The sequence below is a fragment of the Dermochelys coriacea genome, chromosome 3 (assembly GCF_009764565.3).
Source record: "Dermochelys coriacea isolate rDerCor1 chromosome 3, rDerCor1.pri.v4, whole genome shotgun sequence".
Lineage (NCBI taxonomy): Eukaryota > Metazoa > Chordata > Testudines > Dermochelyidae > Dermochelys > Dermochelys coriacea.
The window spans coordinates 166,160,719-166,174,246 of record NC_050070.1 but is presented as its reverse complement, the minus strand read 5'-3'; the positions used below and the strand labels follow the sequence as shown (position 1 = coordinate 166,174,246).

At 39.1% G+C, this 13,528-nt stretch overlaps 1 protein-coding gene across 1 annotated transcript in view; it reads right to left on the bottom strand.

Moving 5' to 3' along the window:
• Positions 1 to 13,528, bottom strand: part of USH2A (usherin) — a 590,403-nt gene that overhangs the window by 543,244 nt on the left and 33,631 nt on the right. The window contains 2 exon segments of the mRNA XM_038396580.2: positions 3,392 to 3,455; positions 4,736 to 4,871. Coding sequence (XP_038252508.1) covers positions 3,392 to 3,455; positions 4,736 to 4,871 — 200 coding nt within the window.

The window sequence follows — 13,528 nt, the reverse complement described above, 5'->3', positions numbered from 1 at the left end:
GATGGCCAGCCCTCTGTAGAGATAGAGGTGGTTAGGGACTATTTAGAAAAGCTGGACGTGCACAAGTCCATGGGGCCGGACGAATTGCATCCGAGAGTGCTGAAGGAATTGGCGGCTGTGATTGCAGAGCCCTTGGCCATTATCTTTGAAAACTCGTGGCGAACGGGGGAAGTCCCGGATGACTGGAAAAAGGCTAATGTAGTGCCCATCTTTAAAAAAGGGAAGAAGGAGGATCCTGGGAACTACAGGCCGGTCAGCCTCACCTCAGTCCCTGGAAAAATCATGGAGCAGGTCCTCAAAGAATCAATCCTGAAGCACTTAGAGGAGAGGAAAGTGATCAGGAACAGTCAGCATGGATTCACCAAGGGAAGGTCATGCCTGACTAATCTAATCGCCTTTTATGATGAGATTACTGGTTCTGTGGATGAAGGGAAAGCAGTGGATGTATTGTTTCTTGACTTTAGCAAAGCTTTTGACACGGTCTCCCACAGCATTCTTGTCAGCAAGTTAAGGAAGTATGGGCTGGATGAATGCACTATAAGGTGGGTAGAAAGCTGGCTAGATTGTCGGGCTCAACGGGTAGTGATCAATGGCTCCATGTCTAGTTGGCAGCCGGTGTCAAGTGGAGTGCCCCAGGGGTCGGTCCTGGGGCCCGTTTTGTTCAATATCTTCATAAATGATCTGGAGGATGGTGTGGATTGCACTCTCAGCAAATTTGCGGATGATACTAAACTGGGAGGAGTGGTAGATACGCTGGAGGGGAGGGATAGGATACAGAAGGACCTAGACAAATTGGAGGATTGGGCCAAAAGAAATCTAATGAGGTTCAATAAGGATAAGTGCAGGGTCCTGCACTTAGGATGGAAGAATCCAATGCACCGCTACAGACTAGGGACCGAATGGCTCGGCAGCAGTTCTGCGGAAAGGACCTAGGGGTGACAGTGGACGAGAAGCTGGATATGAGTCAGCAGTGTGCCCTTGTTGCCAAGAAGGCCAATGGCATTTTGGGATGTATAAGTAGGGGCATAGCGAGCAGATCGAGGGACGTGATCGTTCCCCTCTATTCGACACTGGTGAGGCCTCATCTGGAGTACTGTGTCCAGTTTTGGGCCCCACACTACAGGAAGGATGTGGATAAATTGGAAAGAGTACAACGAAGGGCAACGAAAATGATTAGGGGTCTAGAGCACATGACTTATGAGGAGAGGCTGAGGGAGCTGGGATTGTTTAGTCTGCAGAAGAGAAGAATGAGGGGGGATTTGATAGCTGCTTTCAACTACCTGAAAGGGGGTTTCAAAGAGGATGGCTCTAGACTGTTCTCAATGGTAGCAGATGACAGAACGAGGAGTAATGGTCTCAAGTTGCAATGGGGGAGGTTTAGATTGGATATTAGGAAAAACTTTTTCACTAAGAGGGTGGTGAAACACTGGAATGCGTTACCTAGGGAGGTGGTAGAATCTCCTTCCTTAGAGGTTTTTAAGGTCAGGCTTGACAAAGCCCTGGCTGGGATGATTTAACTGGGACTTGGTCCTGCTTTGAGCAGGGGGTTGGACTAGATGACCTTCTGGGGTCCCTTCCAACCCTGCTATTCTATGATTCTATGATTCTATGACCCTATCGCTACCCTCCTGTGTATCTACCCCCTCCGCAAACTCGCTAAGGGTGCAATACTTCCCATCACCCAGATCATTAATGAAGATGTTGAACAAAACCAGCCCTAGGACTGATCCCTGGGGCATGCCGCTTGATACCGGCTGCCAACTAGACATTGAGCCGTTTGTTGATCACTACTCCTTGAGCCCGATGATCTAGCAAGCTTTCTAACCACCTTGTAGTCCATTCATCCAATCCATACTATTTTAACTTGCTGATAAGACTACTATGAGAGACCGTATCAAAAGCTTTTCTAAAGTCAAGGTATATCACGTCTACCACAATCTATCATCTGCACCTGCAGTTAATTCCAGGCACGGTATTTTGGGCTCATTTGTTTGTGGCCACTATACCCACAAAACTGAATGCTGGTTTAAGGATCTTTTAAAATCGGATAAACAGTTTAGTATATGATGTATTTGGCTGAATTACTGTAATTTTTATTTCATGGGAAACAGCAAGGATTTCCTTGAGAGAATATATAGCAATGTGATTGTGACAGTGTAGGCATATTTCTATATTGAATTATGAACTCATTTTCTATTATGCCTTGCACCCATGTCTATACTTGCCTAAGAGCAACCTATTATAATGTATTTCCAGCTGGCTGACCTTCCAAATAAGATGATTGATACCTCATTGCAGGATAATCACTGAAAAATCATCCAGATTGCAATCTGGGGCCATCGACTTGACTGTGCCCCAACTGTTGGCTCACCCGCATGGAGTAATGAACTTTCTACTGAAAGGCCTGCATGAAGGTGGAGCATACAAGATTGGAGGGTGGTTGAGAATTTCCCAGTGAAACACATGATGGAGACAGAAGTCTCCTTCAGAGCTGAGTACTTCTCTGGACAAGGAGACAGACCATCCCCACATGCAAGGAGGACTTTCTGGAGAGTGAGAGTAGAAGGGTCTCTGTCTAGCCTGGAATACTAACAAGCCTCAGACTCACAGAAGGGGTGAGATCACACCAGGGGATTGTGCTCTAAGGATTTTTGTTTTTAAAGATCTGTACCACTTGAGGGTTTCAACAGCAAAATTTATGTAGTTAAGAAATTTTTTTGCTAACCCTGCATTCCTTGCTACCTGCCACATTGTCCCCAAAGGAGTTCAATTAGAAGCCTGGAGTACCCACAGACCCAGGTGAAGCTCTGGGGAGGGCATATAAGTGACTGTCTGTGCTTGGAAAGTCTCAGACACTGAGTTCAGGATCTAGAATGGTTGAGTGGTGCCACATGTCCCAGAAAAGCATCTCAGACCAGCTGTCTGAGCCTCAGAGTGTACAGTCCCAGAGATGAAAAAGGAATTAAATTCTACCCTGATCCTGTTGGTTTGGGAGCATGTGAAACACAGCAATGGAGTCCACTCACCACAGACTGGGTAACTGTACAGTGGGGTACTGGGCCAGGTTGCAACAATGACAACATATAAACAGGAAGGATATCACAGTATGGCTATCTAGTATTAGAAGTCACTGTATATATTTTAAAAACATCTGAAAAGCACAACTGATATCTATCATTGCACCCATGACTGATCTCGCCTCAAAGCCTGTTCGATACAAACAGACCTGTTGAATCCATGCCCAGTAAACTATGACCACAAAAGTAACCATCTTTTAAGGAGAATATAAAAAAAAAGCCCTGTATTTTTGGGAATAAATTTACCATTAGGTATTCTTCCTCTCTCTCCTCATACTCCTAGGTTTTACCAAGAACAACAGTTTTCATTTTACCTGTTTGTAAGTGCCACTTGGTACAATCGAAAATCTTGCATTCTTCCAACAAATTGCTCTAAACCTATGAAAATATATTATAAATAAATAATCTAATTCCATCAACCAGAAGGCAACTCTGCACTGCATGAGAGCACCTTTATTCAGCACACAGTGATCTCTCTTGCACAATTACCTCCCCTGAATGAAACCATCTTGGATGTGGACAAAACTATAGAGGGCAGTGACTTAATTTTTTGATAAAAAGAATGATTTATAATAACTTTATAGGAACATTTTGTACCTCTCTCTTTTCTGATTAGAGAGGTGGCACAGGGACCGGCTCATTAGACAGAAGTAATGAGCCAGTCTATGTGCCACCTTTAATTAGAGAAGAGATACAGTAGGTACAACTGTACCTATCAATTTATAAAATAAAGATAAAAGGTATTTAAAATATTCCTTTCCTTTATACAGTCATTAGGTTGATAGTATTCAAAAGTTAGAATGACAACAGAAGACATTTCCAGACATTTAAGAGTTTTAAAAAGTAGGATGGAAAATTACTTTTTTTGGTTGCCCAATAACAAAATAACTCTGTTTAAGACAGACACAGATATATTTAGGAGTTAGTTCAAAATTACAATATGTTCTGGATCAGCGGTACCTTTTGGGTCCACAGAGCCAATTCATCATCATACAGAATTGAAGAGAGCCACAAACTAACAGTACCCAGATTTTGCATTGTTCATACAATGATGTAGAATTTGTCTAATTCTGAATGTAGACTGATGTAGAGCTCTATAAATCATGATGTAGTCTGAAAGGAGGAACTGGTAGCAGTAGTAAGTTGTTATCTATATGAACCAGCCATTAGTGAAGCCTGAGGAACCCCACACTTTGCAAGTGGCTTTCATGAATATTTGATAGAAAGCAGAGGAATATTAGTTATCAGGAAATTTGAGTTCTCTTCCTAGCTCAGGAAATTTGTCTAGTTGCTACAAACAGTCCAAATAAGTACACAGATTTGGCATATTTATTCTGAAATGCAGTGGGATATACTTGCCATGTTAGATACCTGGTTTCTGGAACATGCTGAAAAATCTATCTGGCTGTGATAATCTCCATGGCCTGTTATGCCATCATCCAGGCACCTCTGTCTGGGTGCCAAGTTTCTGAGGAATGCCATTTACTAATGGGCATTTTTTTGTTGCATGGAGCCATGTGCCTAGCTTAATGTACCCTTTCAATATGCATTACATCACTGAAAATTAGCTTGCAGAGCTACTTATGGTTTTAGACACACATCAAGCATATAATACTTTGAATGCTGAGCATATAGTGTTAAAATACTGCAGAACTTACCACTGAAACTTTGCCCAATTTGCAGTGCACTGTCAGCAGCAAGGTCTGCAATTGGTCCACCAAGTATTCTTGAATCAAAAGCAGTGTTGTCATCCTCCAAACCATCTACAAAGAAACTGATTTTGGTGTGGTGAACCTACACAGATACATATAAAGAGGCAAATAAAGGTTCATTACAAATATTCATTTTGAATTTTGTACTAATTACATCTATTATTGATTAACCATTTTGAACTACGTAAGGGAGTTTTTTACTTTCTTGATATCTTTTAAATTCCCTGGCCCATTTCCCATATTCACTAACTAATCTTGCCACTAGTAATCTAGGTAACAAAAATGTCAGATACACAGACTAGAACAGTATCATAATGATCAAACCAAACAAAAAGCTACAGTGAATTAATATTCAGGGGTCTGTCTGGCTTGAACCAATACACAACCAAGCAAATGCAGAGTCAAGGTTATCACGCCATTCCCAATTTTACTTTAATGCCTAGGTATTTCTTCATTTTAAGATCAGGGCTTCACACACCACAATCCTATTAGTATTTTTCCTTGATGGGGAGGACATTTCAACACATCTTTCTCAGAGTACTGAGGGTATCCTTCCTTCACTGCACAGAACAGTAGTTAAAATAATAATTACTACTTTTCACATTACATCCAAGGATCTTAAAGCACTTTACAAACATTAACTATGTGACATGCTTGTGATATAGGTAGCATCCTCCTTTTAAAGATGCATAAAGAGAGGCCCAGTGAATGTAAATGACTAGCCAATGGTCAAAACACAAAGTGGTATAGGCGGTATGTAGATTTCAAGAGTCCTTTGTGCTAACCATGAGAAAATCCTAATTTAAAACTATGATTTTTTTTTACCATCTACAATTTAAAGTAAACAGAAGTTGCATGATTGTGTTAGGGTTGTATGGAAAAAATAGGTCTGAAAGGAATACAAGAGCACAGAGGTGTCTAACTGGGCATTCTTGGGGATCAAACCCAGACCTAAGCCAGAATCTGGTACACAGTTTTAAAAGTTTACTTTATTGTAGGGCTGTCAATTAATTGCAGTTAACTCATGCAATTATCTCAAAAAATTAATCACGATTAAAAAAATTAACTGTGATTAATCGCAGTTTTAATTGCACTGTTAAACAAGAGAATACCAATTGAAATTTATTAAATATTTTGGATGTTTTTCTACATTTTCATATACATCTTGTATTCTGTGTTGTAATTGAAATCAAGGTGTTTATTTAAGAATCTGAAGGGCCTTCCAAAATCTGAGAGGGAGGAGGTAGGGAGTATGCTTTTAGAAGTCTTAAAAGAGCAATACTCCAATGTGGAAACTACAGAACCCAAACTACCAAAAAAGAAAATCAACCTTCTGCTGGTGGCATCTAACTCGGATGATGAAAATGAACATGCATCGGTCCACATTGCTTTGGATGGTTTTTGAGCAGAACCCATAATCAGAATGGATGTATGTCCCCTGGAATGGTGGTTGAAGCATAAAGGGACACAAGAATCTTTAGCGCATCTGGCACGTGAATATCTTGCGATGCCGGCTCCATCAGTGCCATGAGAATGCCTGTTCTCACTTTCAGGTGACATTGTAAACAAAATGGACAGTATTATCTCCTGCAAATGTAAACAAACTTGTTGGTCTGAGAGATTGGCTGAACAAGAAGTAGGACTGAGTGGACTTGCAAGCTCTAAAATTTTACATTGTTCTATTTTTGAATGCAGTTATATTGTACATGTTTCTATAATTTGTAAGTTCAACTTTCACAATAAAGAGATTGTACTACAGTACTTGTATTAGGTGAATTGAAAAATACTATTTCTTTTGTCTTTTTACAGTGCAAACACTTGTAATCAAAAATAAATATAAAGTGAGCACTGTACACTGTGTATTCTGTGTTGTAACTGAAATCAATATATTTTAAAAAGTGGAAAACATCCAAAAATATTTAAATAAATGGTATTCTATTATTGTTTAACAGTGCGATTAATCGCACGATTAATTGCTATCAATTTTTTAAATTGCACGATTAATCACGATTAATTTTTAATCGCTTGACAGCCCTACTTTATTAATAAATGAAGCATTGCAAACAGTTCCCTTTAATTTATAGAGCTGAGTGAATAATTTGGAACAAATACTTTACTAGATTAATTTAGCCTTCTTTTTCTGTTCACAGAATATCTATGAGCAGATCACAATTTCCTCAATTAACTAACTTTTTGCCTTTTACTCCAAAGACTAATCATAAACAGTTTGCTGATAGTATACAATACTCAACATTCAGAACTTAAGCTGTGTTGCTTAATTGCAACTGGTTGTGTGTCATAGAGGCTTGCAACCTTTTCTTTTCTGAGCCACACAAAATTTTGCCAAGTTTTCAGTCCCAGAAAAGTGAGATTTCTGTCAGATTTAGAGGCTGAGTGCAGACTTTAAATTTAAAGTCTCTCTTACCACTTTCATACAAAGTAATTGTATGTGCATGAATAAAGTTACATGTATGAATAAATGTTTGCATTACTGGAGCCCAATCCTTGTTGTAAACTATATGGTTAGACACTGGTCTCCCTTGCTAGAGTGTCTCTGTGCCTGGGATATAGCAAAGTGTTTGGGGGAAGTTAGCCCTCTTGATGTGTCAAATAGTATCCCATAAAATATATGATAACATAAAATATACCAAATGCACTGATTTACTGTCATTTTTCTGTCATTACCGTAGTGATTTTACATTAAGTGTATGCATGTGACTGTGGGGATTCACCAAGGATATGGTCAGTCCATTATTTGGATCACTTCCTGGGCTATTTAAAAGTTGCTTACCACAAATAATCATGCATACAGGTTTGAAATGTGGGGCCAAATTCGGAGATGAGGTGGTGGCATCAGGCAGTCTGTTATGACTCCTTGATTCTCTGCCAGGCTCTGAGCATAAGTTAGGGCAGTGTGGGGGCTTCTCTAATTTGCACCATCTAATATAGACCCCAAAGGACCATCCACCAGCTTAGTATCGCAAAGCAAGCACAATACATTCAAACAGACTTTTGACATTCCTCCAACATACCTTCCAACCCCTGATATGCCCCTTTCATCAGTGGCTGCAAGGAGCACTGGCTACACCTGCTCTGTACCCACTGGCGATTCCCCTACACTAGAGGATGCCCATGAAGACAGTCTTCAGTCCAGGTAGTGATTTCTGCAAGCATTCTTTTTCTTGCCAATTCATGTTAAATTTGAGTTAATATTCACAGAAATACTTAATGGCAGTCTCCCTGTCCTAATAATTCAGAGGACACTGAGCTTTTTTCTGTTAGGACTTTTCTGAATTAGAGTATAAGTTACATGAAATTAGAAGAGTTCCAGAGTAGCAGCCGTGTTAGTCTGTATTCGCAAAAAGAAAAGGAGTACTTTTGGCACCTTAGAGACTAACAAATTTATCTGAGCATAAGCTTTCGTGAGCTACAGATGCATCCGATGAAGTGACCTGTAGCTCACAAAAGCTTATGCTCAAATAAATTTGTTAGTCTCTAAGGTGCCACAAGTACTCCTTTTCTTTTTGCGAAATTAGAAAGAACTTATAATACACAGCTGGCTTCTAGGTGTTGATTTTATGGAATTCAAAAATTTCATGTGAAAAATAAGGACAGACAGACACATGGGAAAGGAAACCAAATACCAGTTTCATTGTCTTATAGCCATATTTCCCTAACTTAATTAAATATATTAAATGCAACTCATTCAAAATGTTCAAACTCACCCTGATAGTTCACTGCATTAATAAATACAATGAATAAACTTTCTTGAAAAACCTTCTTGTTTGCTTACGTGAGTGATTTATTCACAAGAACATCCAAAGCAGGAATTATCAGATTTTAACTGTATTAGGTTGTGTGAGGTTTATTTCAAATGACGGTTTGGAGAGGGTCAGATTTCAAAACATTATTTTGTTGTTGCCATATTATGGAATGTTATTTCCATTTTGAAGAAACAGGTAATCATGAACTTAAATGGATGCCTGGTGAATCGTCTCTACTGATAGAGACTAAGAGAAGCTAGAGTGCTCTAGTCTGCCTTGATATCCACTCTAATCAAATCAAATAGGGCTGGAATAATTGCATCCTTAAGAACAAGGGGTGTATGAGGACAAACCAAAGGCTTATGAGCCAACGTAATTTGGTGCAAAAGGAAGGCGAGACCCTGAAAAATTCATTTTGAAAATCAGAGAACGAGCATTCAGAATGCTATTCCACCAACAAAACATTTCAAATTCTGACCAAGATAAACAGCCACAGTTATCTATAAATCTGAGCTTGAGTGATTATAATCAGTGCTTCAGGCACTATGATTCTATTAGTATTTTAAGAAAGAAAATGTGAAATTAATAGAAAATTGATTTTATGGAGAAAATTTATTTCCCTTAAATTATACTTTACAATAAATATATATGCCGAGTTTTATTATTGTTATTTCCAGCTGAAGTCAATATTTCCCAAATTTAGACAAGATTTATTGCCCTTCCACTGAAAAAAAATCGGAAGATTATCATCATAATTACCAGGCATCGAGATTTGTTCCAAAAGTTCTCGCATAGGGGTTTCCCCACTCTCAGCACATCACTTTCATTTTAAGTTAGCTTTCTGTGTGGACACATCCGTGACCCAAATGCAGGAAGATCTTATTTAATACAAAGTCTTTAAACAGCCAATGCCCTGTATGTGAGAGAGTGCGCGAGTGTGTGTGTGTATGGTGGTTGAATTGCCAGGGGGAGGGGGGGAGGGTTGTATCACATTTTTTTACAGCCTTTTACTGTCATTTGGTGTTTGACTGTTATCATTATAAAAGATACAGGCTTTTCTGCTTTGTTATTTGTAGCATTATCTCATGTTTTACAACATCTTTGCACAACATGCAGGCACATGAAATATAACTAGTGAAAAGTCCTCAGTGGTATTAATGCATAAAAAAGAATGTGGTTCCATCTCTACTGTCTTTACCCAGCCAAAAGCTGATGAACAGCCAATTTTCCTTTATCACATTAGCACAGCCATGAGGGAAACACATTTGTTCTAGTCAGCTACACTAAAGATACTATTACCAATCTAACATATACATGTTTTATATCACCAGTATTCTCAGAGTATGAGGGAGCCAACAATATATTAACACTAGCATGACAGTTTATTTAAGAAAAGAAAATTGTCTCTGTAGAGGGACAGAACTTAGAAATGTATGGCCAAAGCTCAGTGTCACTGGTCTAATAAAGGTAATAATTCTTAAGCTTTCTTTATAGCAGGTAACACTCCTGTGACAGCTCTGTCATATCATTCAAATAAAAATGTTGTCTTTTTACAAGTTTAAGTGTACCTTTATTTTGAGGCAGATATGAAGCAAGTTTTTGATTTTCTGTTTTCATGGTAATAACATCTGTACTTGGGGGTGACTAGGCCAGGTCTCAGCTCCATCCGCTCATTACAAATTTGCTATCTCAATTCATATAGGACCCAATTCTGCCACATTTATTCTGTCCTGAGTAGTACCTTATTCTACAAGTATTGCTATAGGAAATCAGTGGACTATTGGCAGAATTAGACCTTAAATGACTAAATATTTTATATAGTAAAAATAGATTAATGCAATCTCAAATCTCTCTCCAGCTTTCCCACTCCCCCTGCTGCAACCTCTTTATATTAAATAGGATTTAGAATAGTTGGGTTTAATATAGCACATTTCCAAAGTAGCCCTAAGCACTTTACAGTGCTGAACTGGATATCAGTAGTGCAGTGACTGTGTACAGCTAAGGCAGCAGTCATTATGTATTTGGCAGTAGCTCAATGTGATGATCCCCTTGCTGGTTATTAAAGGGGGTATGAATACTTGACAGAGGAAGAAACTGTAGGAGGGGAACCATGGGTGGTATAAAAATATCCCAGTGGCTCTCCAGTGTAGGAGGAGGGGAACGTCTCCAAGTTTAGTGTCAATGTAAACTAATCTGAAGAAGAAGAAAGGCTGGCACTGAACTGACTGTTTGATGTGATTATTTAAAGTGTTCTCCCCAGGAGCATTAAATCACATACAAAACACTGAAAATAAACTATCTGTCTTTACAGTCAGATACCCAGGACAACAGGATTATCCCCATATTCTCCTATCAATAAAGTTCTATGCAATCTTTAATTTCCCCCATGAGAGCAGCAAGAGATGGAGTGATGAGTCACATTGTGGCCTCATGGTTTTACAGAGCACAGGACCATAGACCTGTACCGGCAGAGTTTTAATCCCAGCTCTGACAACTGTCCCAATCTGTCAAATATTCACTAAAGCACTTTACAGGTAGGTTGTGAGGAATAGTTAGTTACTGAGCTAGATTCACCTTGAAACTGTGCTGGCTTCTGCTAATGCAGAGCTTGATACAAAGACCAAAAAAAAAAAAAAACGGGAGCAGTGGAAAATCCACTTAGCAGGAAGCTGTGGTGGTGCAAGGTGCCCAAAACCTCTCCTTTAGTGGAGGGCCTGTAATCAAACTGCACAGCCTCAGCAATGGGCTGTCCAGTGAGATGAGGGATAAGCATCTAGTGAGGTTTTCATAGAGCCCCAGCTACAATTAAAACTGACCTCTGCATCCAGAAACTCCAAGAAAACAAGAAGTATGGTCACCTGCCCTCCCTTGGGTAAAGCCCCATGGGGGCAGAGAGTCATGCTGGTTCAAAGTAGTGTGGTATGCACTTCCCTGTGCATGAAGTTAATCTGGCCCAACATTCGTAAAATGAGGTTAGATTAAAAAATGCATTATAAATGCTAAATATCTCATTTGAAGATCTGTTCCTACTGAAGACCCATCCACATAGTCCAAAAAACTGAATTTAACAATAGTTCTGAAACATGGGTTTGACCATGCAGCGCTGTAACACATTTTACTCTGACATACATGGACTATTATTGTACTATAATATCATATAACTGCAACATGGGATAGGTCACAACCAAGATCAACAATTCTTTCCATTAAGTGGATGGGACCTAACAATATATCATATGCCTCGTATCGCACTAGAATGTCAGCTTTAGGCATAAGGGTAATAAAAGTACTTTGTACTTCCATAGCACTTACACGGCTCAAAGTACTCAACAAAGGGAAGTAATTATGATCCTGTTCTACAGATGAGAAAACCAAGTCGTAGAAAATTTAAGTAATGCAGCCATGTTCACACAGTGAGCCCCCGTCAGAAACCATAAGACAACCCAGATATCTTGACTCCAACCTAGATCATGCTGCTGGCCTTCCATGCATAAACACAAGTCCTTATATACCGGGAATTGAATCCACAAACTGTTGTCCCAGAGGTAACAATGCTGACTGAACTTCAAAGATATTAGAATACTATATACATACAATAGGTAGCATATAATGTTTTTATGTATGCATGCAAAGCTTTCGGTCACTCAAACTGAACTACTTTTACAAGAGGCAGGGAACTGTATTTTTGGCCTCCTCTACACAAGAAAATTGTATCCCTTTAACTGAATGAATTTAGAAACTGTTTAGTTAAATTAGTGTACGTGTCTTGTGTGGCCACTCTTATTTTGGTTTAGTTAAATCAGTACAATTTTCATGTGTCGACAAGGCAGTATAGTAGAAATAAATCTCTGCCTTAGCACTCCCCACAGACAAACCCAACCATGAAATACCCTGATAAAATCTGAATGGGGGGAAGGGGGAAGAGTCGAGAAGAGAGGAAGAGGAAAGCAATCTGTAGGTTCCATTAAATAAAAAATTACTTATATTAATTGTATTGCAGTAGAGCACAGACACTCCAGTCACAGACCAGGGCTACATTCTACAAGCAACTGTACAAACACAGATGGTTTCTGCCCCAAACAGCTTATAGTCTATGTTTTATATGCTTTAAATAAGTACCTTCTTTACCATAAGTACTATCAAAAAGCTACTATGTGTCCTATTAGAATTTTTGTCAGCTTCCTGCCCACTGCCAGAAGAAAAACTTATAAAAAGATCTGAAGAAGAGCTCTGTGGAGCTTGAACAGTGGTAAAAGAGACAAACGAAGTTGGTCCAATAAAAGACACCATCTCACCTACCTTGTCTCTAAATTAGGCTGTCATGGGATAAGATGGAAGGTCATCTCATGGATCAGTAAGTGGTTAAAAGATAGGAAACAAAGGGTAGAAATAAATGGTCAGTTTTCAGAATGGAGAGAGGTAAATAGTGGTGTCCCCCAAGGGGTCTATACTGGGACCAGTACTATTCAACATATTCACAAATGATCTAGAAAAAGGGGTAAACAGCAAGGTGGCAAAATTTGCAGAAGATACAAAACTACTCAAGACAGTTAAATCCAAAGCAGACTCAAAGAGTAACAAAGGGATCTCACAAAACTGGGAGATTGGGCAACAAAATGGCAAATGAAAGTCAATGTTGATAAATGCAAAGTAATGCACACTGGAAAACATAATCCCAGCTATTCACACAAAATTATGGAGTCTAAATTAACTGTTACCACTCAAGAAAGAGATCTTGGAGTCATTGTGGATAGTTCTCTGAAAACATCCACTCAATGAGCAGAGACAGTCAAAAAAGCAAACAAAATGTTGGGAATAATTAAGAAAGGAATAGATAAGACAGAAAATATATAGCCTCTATATAAATCCATGGTTTGCCCACATCTTGAATACTGCCTGCAGATGTGGTTGCCCCATCTTGAAAAAGATATAGTGGAATTGGAAAAGACTCAGAAAAGGGCAACAAAGATGATTA